Raw genomic sequence first — 11,139 nt, 5'->3', positions numbered from 1 at the left:
AAAGGCTTGTATTGCTATATACTTTCCTCTTAGGACTGCCTTTGCTGTATCCCAAAGGTTTTGAACAGTTGTGTTTTCATTTCCATTGGTTTCCATGAATTTTTTAAATTCCTCTTTAATTTCCTGGTTGACCCATTCGTTCTATAGTAGGATGCTCTTTAGCCTCTATGTACTTGAGTTCTTTCTGACTTTCCTCTTGTGATTGAGTTCTAGTTTCAAAGCATTGTGGTCTGAAAATATGCAGGGAATGATCCCAATCTTTTGGTACCGGTTGAGACCTGATTTGTGACCTAGGATGTGATCTATTCTGGAGAATGTTCCATGGACACTAGAGAAGAATGTGTATTCTGTTGCTTTGGGATGGAATGTTCTGAATATATCTGTGAAGTCCCATTTGGTCCAGTGTGTCATTTAAAGTCTTTATTTCCTTGTTGATCTTTTGCTTAGATGATCTGTCCATTTCACTGAGGGGGGTGTTAAAGTCCCTCACTATTTTTGTATTATTGTCGATGTGTTTCTGTGCTTTTGTTATTTAGTTCCTTATATAATTGGCTGCTCCCATGTTAGGGGCATAGATATTTAAATTGTTAGATCTTCTTGTTGGATAGACCCTTTAAGTAGGATATAGTGTCCTTCCTCATCTCTTATTACCATCTTTGGTTTAAAATCTAATTTGTCTGATATAAGGATTGCCACCCCAGCTTTTTTTTGGTGTCCATTAGCATGGTAAATGGTTTTCCACCCCTTCACTTTCAATCTGGGGGTGTCTTTGGGTCTAAAATGAGTCTCTTGCAGACAGCATATCTATGAGTCTTGTTTTTTTATCTAGTCTGATAGCCTGTGTCTTTTGATTGGGGCATTTAGCCCATTTACATTCAGGGTAACTATTGAAAGATAGGAATTTAGTGCCATTGTATTGCCTGTAAGGTGACTGTTACTGTATATTGTCTGTGTTCCTTTCTGGTCTATGTTGCTTTTAGGGTCTCTTTTTGCTTAGAGAACCCCTTTCAATATGTCTTGTAGGGCTGGTTTCGTGTTTGCAAATTCCTTTAGGTTTTGTTTGTCCTGGAAGCTTTTTATCTCTCCTATTTTCAATGACAGCCTAGCTGGATATAGTATTCTTGGCTGCATATTTTTCGCATTTAGTGCTTTGAATATATCCTGCCAGTCCTTTCTGGCCTGCCAGGTCTCTTTGGATAGGTCTGTTGCCAATCTAATGTTTCTACCATTGTAGGTTACATCTCTCTTCTCCCAAGCTGCTTTCAGGATTTTCTCTTTGTCTCTGAGACTTGTAAGTTTTACTATTAGATGTCAGGGTGTTGACCTATTTTTATTGATTTTGAGAGGGGTTCTCTGTGCCTCCTGGATTTTGATGCCTGTTTCCTTCCCCAAATTAGGGAAGTTTTTTGCTATAATTTGTTCCAATATACCTTCTGCTCCTCTCTCTCTTTCTTCTTCTTCTGAGATCCCAATCCCAATTATTCTCATGTTGTCTCATCTTACGGTATCACTTATAGCTAGAATTCTGCCCTCGTGATCCAGTAGTTGTTTATCTCTTTTTGTCACCTTCTTTATTTTCCATCATTTGGTCTTCTATATCACTAGTTCTCTCTTCTGCCTCATTTATCCTAGCAGTTAGAGCCTCCATTTTTTATTCCACCTCATTAATAGCCTTTTTGATTTCAACTTGGTTAGATTTTAGTTCTTTTATTTCTCCAGAAAGGATTTCTCTAATAACTTCCATGCTTTTTTCAAGCCCAGCTAGTATCTTTTAAATCATCATTCTGAACTCTAGTTCTGACATCGTACTAATGTCCATATTGATTAGGTCCCTGGCAGTCGGTACTGTCTCTTGTTCTTTTTGTTGAGATGATTTTTTCCATCTTGTCATTTTGTCCAGAGGAGAATAGATGAATGAGAGAATAAAATGCTAACAGGGTAACAAGGTCCCTAGAAAATATACTCTAAACAAATCAGAAAAGACCTGAAACTGGGGGAAAAGAAAGAAAAAAGAAAAAGATAAAAACAATCTAAAACAAAACAAAACAAAAAAACCAGAATATGATCAAATATGATCAGGCTGGTACACAGATCAGTGCCACACACTAGATTTTGGGTATATTTTGGTTTGTTAGAAGAAAGTGCCTCCTAAAATTTTAAAGAAAGAAAAACTTCTATATGTACAAAAATAAGGGTTAATATGATGAAGGGATGGAATATGACTATAAAGATGAAAATTATAAAAGATTTTATAAAAGGAATTGATAAGATAAGAAGTTGGTTGAAAAAAGAGAGAAGAGGATTTAAAAAAAAAAAAAGGAGGAGAGAATGTGATCAGGCAGGAGACTAGAACAAAGCCATACAGTAGAGATTTAGGGTATATTTTGATGTGTTATAAGAAACTGTATCCCAAAATTTTAAAGAGAGAACAACTTATATATATATACCAAAAATAAGGATAACTGCTATGAAGGGATAGAGTATGACTCTAAAAATGAAAAATAAAAAATATTTTTTAAAAAAAGGGATTGATAAGATGTTGGTTGAAAAAGGGAAAAAGAAAAATTCAAAAAAAAAAAAGACAGTTAAAAAAAAAAACTAACTTTGAAAGACTAAAGAATCATGGTAAAAAAGCCGTGAATTCTATGTGCAGTAGTCCCCTAGCACTGGAGTTCGGCCATTCTCATTGATTGGTAAACTTGTCTTGGCTGGCTGTTCTTGCTGATCTTCTGGGGGAGGGGCCTGTTGCCGTGGTTCCCAAGTGTCTTTGCCGGAGGCGGAATTGCCCCGTCCTTGCTCGTCCAGGCTAAGTAATCTGCTCGGGTTTGCTCTCAGGAGCTTTTGTTCCCTGCAAGCTTTCCCTACAGCTTTGGAGGAGGAGAGTGAAAATGGCAGCCTCCCAAGCTCTGCCCCGGAGGGGCCGAGAACTCGGGGCCCCACTCCTCAGTGCGCCCCCAGAGAAAAGCAGTCAGTCACTCCTGTCTCCCTGGTCTCCAGCCGCCCTCCATGCTCACCCGGCCTGTGACCAAGTGTTTCTATCTCTGGCACACGACCCCATGTGGAGTCTCCAAACCCAGCAGATCCCTGCGGTGTGCTCCTGCGCCGCTCCTCCCGGGGGAGGAAGGGGAGTCTCCCCATATCTGCCGCTTGTTGGGTCCCTGCTGGAGGAGCAGGGGCCCAACTGTGCCATGGATCACGGTTTATGACAACCCCGAGCTGAGAGCCCGCGCCTCAGCTCTGTCTCTGCAGCCGGCTTATCTGCTCCGATACCTGGGAGCTCTGCTGCACTCAGGCACCCCCGGTCTTTCTGTGACCCCAAGGGTCCTGAGACCACACTGTCCCAGCTAGGGTTCCACCGCCCGCTTAGCCACTGGAGCGATGTTCCTCAGTGGAGCCGATAAAAGTTCCGGTTTTGTGCTCCACTGCTCTATCACTTGCCAGAAGCGGCTGATGGAGGCCTCTTTCCCGGCCATCTACCCTCCCAAATATCGCCTTGGATCACTTCTCCACACATCCTACCTTCCAGAAAGTGGTCACTTTTCTGTTCAGAGAGTTGTTGCTATTCTTTTCTTTGATCTCCTGTTGAGTTTGTAGGTGTTCAGAATGGTTTGATCCCTATCCAGCTGAATTCCTGGGACCAGACAAAATCCAGATCTCCTACACCTCCGCCATCTTGCTCCCAACGTAAATTACTCATGTTCTTATCCAGAGAAAACCACTTTGAATAGCCAGCAAATTAAGTAGCTAGCCATTTCTATAAATGTATGCATTTTTGAAAAATAAGGGTGAATCTTGACATATCATTTTGTAACTTTTTTATCTTGAACAATCTTGGATGACCATCTTTCCAGGTCAAATAATACCTACCTACAACATGAATTTTAATGACTATATAGTAGTAGATTGTATGGCTCCACTACTCTTTATGCCTTTTGTTGGTCACTGGATGATTTCCAAAAGTTTCACTAGTAAGAACAACAAGCAAGATGTCTTAGCTAAAATTTTGCTCTTTTCCCTTATTATTTCATTGGGCTAAATTCCAAGAGATAGAATTTGTGTCTATGGTTATGTGCATGGGTATATGTATCTGACGTATAACAACTTATACTCTATTCAGTGTTATTTCTAATTGCCTGCTTCTCCCTCCCCCTGACTACTAGAAATACCTTTTAAAAAATAGCTTCCTTCATTCTCATACAGTTCTGTGACATAAGCTGTTATCATCCCTGTTAAGACAAATGAAGGCACTGAAACATAGAGCTTAGGCAGCTCAAAGTCAACTGGTAGGGTAGCAGGGCATACTTTGAGTTTTGATCTGTCTGATGTTCAAGTTCATGGCCCTCAAAGATAATGAGGCTATTATAGGAGGCTATTACATTTACTGAGCTCCTGCAGACAGAAGATTCTTCCCAAGCTCATCTGGTCCAGTCTCCATAGGGGGCTTTACCTCATCCATCCCAGGCAGATGGATTAGAAGTTGAGGTGTAAAATTCTTTGCTCTCCTTGGTTTCTGGTTCTTGTTTTCAGTCACCACTGGAGCAAGAGGGTGTTCCGTCAGACCAGCTCAGCTCTTCACTCCAGCCACCTCCTGTTATGCAGAATCTTCTTCCTATCTGCTTCCTCCTTCAGGTCTTAGACGACAAGGGCAAGGTCTTGCCCCCTGGCATGGAGGGAGACTTGGGCATCCGCGTAAAGCCCATCAGGCCTATAGGCATCTTCTCTGGCTATGTGGTGAGGAACCCACTTCTTCCCTCTGTTCCCTGTGGGGATAGTGGACTCTGAGAGGGATGGTGGGGGGCAAAGTTATGTACCTCCCAAGAGATAAACCATGACAGGACATGGGACAAGGGGTGTTCCAAGAATGGGCACTTTGCAGAGAGAAAAAACTGGGTATTCATCCTTGCCATCCTTAACCTACCCCTAAGATTCCTTTTGAAGAATTAATCTTTCTCCCATTACCCTTTTCCACCCCCCCAAAAACTGTTTCATGCCAAAAAAATTTATTGCCCCCATACTACATACAGCAATACTCTCCCAAGGGCAGCTCTGCCCCTCTCCAAGTATCTCTCCCCTGCTCTATGTCATCAATTTCCTTTAGAGCCATGTTAGACATGACATTGAGACTTACCATATAGTTGAAAGCATCCCTATCTTCAGACCTTGGAATGTTAGAAATAGATGATCCTTACTTCCAACCGCCTTGCTGTACAGGTGAGGATGGATGGTGAAGTCAGATTATAAGAGTCAGCCAAGACCACTACTATTGAAAAAATGGACAGGGAAGGCCTCAAACACACACCTTCTAATACCAGGATGATGAAATAATCACTTAAATAATAAATGCAGTGCTAATAGTCGCTGCCATTTACTGTGTGCTTACTACAAGGTAATGCCCTAGAGCATAGGTGAATAAGTGCATCAATATTATCCATCAGCCTGGACCCTGGGGAGTAGGTGAGAGACACTGGGTACAATAATTGAAATAAAGGAGAAAGTTCCAGGTCCATCTGAGGGCTGAGTTTGGCAGGCCCAGGGCAAGATCATCATGTGAAGTTGTTCAATCTACACATTTGTTCCTGCCAGCCCTGGGGCAGAGGAGTTCAGCTTTGCAGTTACAATGACTATGCCTTGCTATGGTCACTAGGACAATCTTGAGAAGACAGCAGCCAACATTCGAGGAGACTTTTGGATCCTTGGAGATCGGGCAATCAAGGATCAAGATGGCTATTTCCAGTACCTAGGGCGGGCAGATGACATCATTAACTCCAGCGGGTGAGCTTGGTTTCTGGGCTGGGAAGGCTAACCCGGATCTTTATTCTGGCTGGCTCTGAACTTTTAGGCTGGCTTAGAGGTTGCGTGTCCAGTGTTCTCTGAAAGACAGGCTCTTCTGCAGGTACCGGATTGGGCCTTCAGAGGTGGAGAATGCCCTGATGGAGCATCCTGCTGTGGTTGAGACAGCTGTAATCAGCAGCCCGGACCCTGTCCGAGGAGAGGTGACATGGGAGCAGCAGCCTGGAGGTTCAAGGTTGGGAGGTGGAGTGTGCAGATTTTGGAGACAAGGGCACACTGCATGGTGCTTAAGATCATGGAATCTGGGGGCTGGAAAGCCCTGCCACTTACCAGCGGTGTGACCTTGGGCAAGTTACTCAGCCTCTTTGAGCCTCAGTTTCCCATCTGTAAGATGAGGTGTTATTGTGAGGAATGTGTTAATATTCATAACGTGCTTGCAACAAGGCCTGGTACATAGCAAGGACCATATGTGGTCTATTATTATGAGGCCACAGGGATTCTTTCCATTCTGCTGGTTGGCATTTGAATCAGAATTTGATTCCTGACCAGAACAGAGGAGGGATTTGAGGCAAGAGATAGAGCCCCGGAGCCATGGGCTTTACAATGAGAATATAAGGAAGAAGAAAGACCCCTTTAATGCTAGGGTTATAGAAACAGGCCCAGATGGAGTCCAACAGAACTTGGTATATGTGTAGAGAAAGGTAAGGTACAGAGGTGTGAGTTAATGTCCAAGTACATTTCGACAAGGTACAAGTTGAATAACATCTTATCTCTGGCAGGTATGGGCCATATCAGCATGGAAATCACAGGAGCCACTAGGCAAGGGAGGCCCAAAGGGATCCCCTATTGAAAATCCCTCTGTGCCAAGCATTGAGCTAAGGCTTGCTATATATGATTTCATTTTATTTCCCATGAATTAAGTATGACGATTGGATCACCCTTTTATAGATGTACAAACTGTAGTTTGGATTGGTTAAACAAATCATTTAGATTTATGATCCCAGTCTTTATTTTTTGCTCTTCTCTTATAAGGAGTTTCTCCCTATCACTGTCTATTATCCCTGGATATGAGGTGGGAGTGGTTTCAATTTACAGTCCTACCTGCCCATCCAATAAGCCACTTGAGAGAGAGCTGGGACCTTAGCCATTGTTATCACTACTGTCTCCCTTTCTCTCACCTAGGTATCTAGAGGCACAGTTGAGGAGATATAAAGGGGGTAGCTGTGTTGGAAGCCTTAACCCTGCTTCTGCATTATTCTAGGAGATAACAACACACAGATCCCTTCTCTCTTGGCCCTCATCTTTGCTGCAGGTGGTGAAGGCATTTGTGGTCCTGGCCCCCCAGTTTCTGTCCGATGACGCAGACCAGCTCACCAAGGAGCTGCAGGAGCAGTGAAGTCAGTAACAGCCCCATACAAGTATCCAAGGAAGGTGAGACCTTTGAGCTCCCTTGTTCCCCCAACTTGAGGAAGGAGAGCTATTTCTCCTCTTGTATTTCTCTTCTTCAGTCTCTGGATGAGGCCTATAATTCCAAAGTTCTGTCTGATTATGACCATCCAGGAGCTATCTGGAGGCTTGAAATTTTGCCTCAGCCTTTAGCTTGCTTTGAATTGAAAGTTGGGTGCTCCCATGGGAATAAGTTCTAGTCAATACCTCACCAAATTCCTACTCTCTGCATTGGCGTCTCACTATTTTTATTCAGGATTCATTCAGTTGTCAGCAACAGAAATCCAACACGAACTTTATTGCTTGCACAGTTGTCCAGGGGTGGGGGCAGCTTTAGTTGTGGCTGGTACCAGGCATTCAAATGATGTAGTCAGGGATGCTTCTTTCACCCCTTGACCTTCTTTCTGTATTGTCTTCATTTCTTAAAATGCTCCCCCTTTGTAATGGCCACCAGCAGCTCCAAACACAGGTTTTTAGCAATTTAGTAAATCGCAGTAATAAAAGAGCATCTTTCCCCCCAAAGGCACCAGCAAAAGTGTTCAGATTGATTCTCATTGGACCAGTTTAGGTCATGGGCCCATCATTAAATAATCCCTAGAACCAGGGTGATGGAACATTCTGATTGGCCAGTTCTGGGTCATGTGCAGGAAAGACGGAGAGAAGACTGCTCTATACCTATGATATGGACTGAAGGGGAGGAGGGTGGCTTCCCACAGGAAAATGGAAGTGCTCTTACCAGAAAAGGCAAAAAGCATAGAATCTGCTCTACCTGTTTTCGCTCTGGGGGCAGGGAACTAAGGCATGGAAGTTGACACTGAAGGGGGACCCAGTTTTTAGAAGTGGGTACAAGATAGGAGCTTGCCCCAGGGGAAAGGAAAAAATCTATATTTCTGAGTCTCGGGTAGAGATGAGAGCAACTATGTTAAGCCTAAAGCTACTGAGATGTGTACAGAACCCAGAAGCTCACTGATGCTTTGTTAGCACAGGCTAATTGTCATAGACGGATTTTCTGAGAAAAAGACTCTGGGAAGGAGATTAACATACAAGAGGTTTATTAGGGAGTGCTTTGGGATCAACAACTGGGGAAAGAAAGAGAAGGGAAGGGAAGAGAAGGGGGCAGGATTGGGCAGAAGGTGAAGGTGCACTGTGATGTAGTCTCACCAGGGGGGCTTCAGCCAACCCCATGGGGAGTTCTGCAGCTAGGACAACCTTTCAGAATTTCCTGAGCTACAGGCAAGGTTGGGAGGGTGCTTTATAGCCCCATGTCGATCAGGCTTGGATGCAGGCTGTGCTGGGATGGGAATGTGGCCCTGGGAAGGGCAGCTCTCCTTGGCTGCAGCAGTCTGGCAGTGGGGGGTGGGGGGTGGGAGGGTTAAATCATTCTTGTAGGGGGCTCTGAGCAGCACATCAGAGAGTCCACCACACAGACTTTCAGCCTCAAACTCACAGTGAGGCAGTCAATATAGCACAGTCTCTGGAATTAGACAGTTGCATTCCAAATTCATCCTCATCACTTACTTAACAATCTCTCTGTGCCTCAGTTTCCTTATCTGTGAAATAGGGAAAATGGTGTTACCCCTTTCCAGGTTGTTACTAAGAAGAGTTGTTAATATTTGTAAGACATAAGGCACTCAGAAGACTAGCATATAATAAGCATTTAATAAGTACTTAAAAGGAAACTAGAACTCTAATCACCCAAAATATTATGAATTTCGAGTTGTAACTGAATATTTTGGAGGACCCAGGGGATCTACAATATAACATTATATTACTCAATAGATGTGTCTCTTTTTAAAAGTCTCTCCCCTAGAATGCTTTCGGCAGCATTCTTTCTATCTCTTCCCTCCTTCCTGAGACCAAACACTTCCTAGATCTCCCCTGTGGCTTCTCTTTACCCTCTATCTACACCCTTTACCCTTCATCTACTCAGTTCGGCCTTGTAGTGCTGAAGCATCCAGAGACCATTGGGAATGAATGAGTGTAGCTGTGTTGAAATAAAACTTCATTTACAAACATAGGAGGAGGGCTGGATTTTGCCAATCCCTGCTTCATTTCACTGTGATTTTTAACAAACCTGTTCCTCGACAAAGTCCAGTCTTGCCTGTGGAAGACCCCCACATCAGCTTTTAAGAAGATAACTTTTTCTATATTGGTATCCCTATTATTATTATTTTTATCAAACCCATGACCATCTGAGTCCTAGACCAATGCCCTGGCAAGCCGAACCTTGTAACAGGAAGTCTCAGTGAACTGTCTTCATCGTCCATATCTTAGGATTCAGCAATATTAGAGATGGAGGGGTCCTCGACGTCAAACATTTTTTCCCCACAGACATGAAAGATGAAATTGGAGAGATTTTACAGTTCTGCCAACAGGAAATGACTGAGCTGGAATTCAAAGTCAGGTTTCCTAACTCTTAAATATTTACTGTCTGTAGTCCAAGTTAATAACCACAGGTAATATTTCTGAGTGTTTACCTTTCTAGTGTTTACCCATCAAGAATTTAGCCTGCATAATTTCATTTTATCCTCAAATAACCCAACAAAGTTGTTGCTGCCCTCCAGTTAACTCAGTGGGGAAACTGTCTCAGAAAAGCCAAGTGACCTGTCCAAAGCCAGGCAGGTGGTAGAGAAGAGACTGCAGCCCAGGGAGTCTGATGTCAAAGCTCAGCTGTCTGAGGACTGCGTCATGTCGTGTTTACTGTGCTGCTTCTCCCCTGTCCTAGGGTATGTCAAACACCATTGATTAGACCTTTATGTCCCATTCCAGCCATTCTCTTCTTACCTTGGTCCCAGAGCACTTTCCAAAGCTTCTTACTGCCTAGGGGCTGCCCTGGGAGTGTTCCAGGCTCAGTCCTCACTCACCTGGAGCCTCTGCCTCAAGAGCTTTTTCTCACCCTATAGCAGTTCTTCTGAAAAATCCAACCCCACTGAGGTTAGAGATGGCCCACCCTGGACTAACTTTTCCCAACAGGTGGAGTTTGTCTCAGAACTGCCCAAGACTGTCACAGGGAAAATCCAGCGGAAGAAGCTTCGAGACAAGGAGTGGAAGACATCTAGGCAAGCTGTGGCCCAGTGACACGTGCACGGGCATCCCTTTGGGTGCAGTACTTCTACATACTTCCATTTCCCTTTGGGCCTTTTGCCTTCCCCTGGGGATATGAGGTTCCTTATGACAAGACAACTGATTTCTGTCTTTCCCTGGTTATTAGCACAAAATCTTGCCATATTAGATGTTGAAAGAAGAAAGGGAGGGAATGAGAGAGAGGAAAGGAGAGGGGAAGAGAGAAAAAAAGAAAGAAAAATTAGAGAAAGAATGAAACAGCAAAAGAAAGCCATTAGGAACGAAAAGGAGGGAGGGCAGGAAGGCGGGATGGAGGGATGGAGGAAAGAAAATTGGAGGAAGGGAGAGAAAGAGAAGAAGGAAGGGAGGGAAGGAGGAAATAAAAAAGCTCAATAAATCATCAAAAGGAATGAGATCTTGCCATTTGCAATGACGTGGATGGAACTGGAGGGTATTATGCTGAGCGAAATAAGTCAAAAAGAGAAAGACATGTATCATATGACCTCATTGATATGAGGAATTCTTAATCTCAGGAAACAAACTGAGGGTTGCTGGAGTGGGGGGTGGGGTGGGAGGGATGGGGTGGCTGGGTGATAGACACTGGGGAGGGTATGTGCTCTGGTAAGCGCTGTGAATTGTGCAAGATTGTTGAATCTCAGATCTGTACCTCTGAAATAATGCAATATATGTTAAGAAAAAAAAAAAAGATAGCAGGAGGGGAAGAATGAAGGGGGGGAATCAGAGGGGGAGACGAACCGTGAGGGACGATGGACTCTGAAAAACAAACTGAGGGTTCTAGAGGGGAGGGGGGTGAGAGGATGGGTTAGCCTGGTGGTGGGT

At 43.7% G+C, this 11,139-nt stretch overlaps 1 protein-coding gene across 1 annotated transcript in view; it reads left to right on the top strand.

The window, feature by feature from the left end:
- LOC118024126 (acyl-coenzyme A synthetase ACSM2B, mitochondrial-like) overlaps positions 1–10,543 on the top strand; it is a gene marked incomplete at its 5' end in the record, with an annotated part of 27,671 nt that extends 17,128 nt beyond the window's left edge. The window contains 6 exon segments of the mRNA XM_035025689.1: positions 4,630–4,731; positions 5,645–5,772; positions 5,894–5,993; positions 7,103–7,178; positions 7,181–7,221; positions 10,210–10,543. Of these exon segments, the coding sequence (XP_034881580.1) occupies positions 4,630–4,731; positions 5,645–5,772; positions 5,894–5,993; positions 7,103–7,178; positions 7,181–7,221; positions 10,210–10,314 (552 nt within the window).
- Between the last annotated feature and the right edge of the window lie 596 nt (positions 10,544–11,139).

This window comes from Mirounga leonina, unplaced genomic scaffold (genome assembly GCF_011800145.1).
Source record: "Mirounga leonina isolate KUSES-001 unplaced genomic scaffold, KU_Mleo_1.0 Mir_196, whole genome shotgun sequence".
Lineage (NCBI taxonomy): Eukaryota > Metazoa > Chordata > Mammalia > Carnivora > Phocidae > Mirounga > Mirounga leonina.
This window is presented reverse-complemented; position numbering and strand designations above follow the sequence as displayed.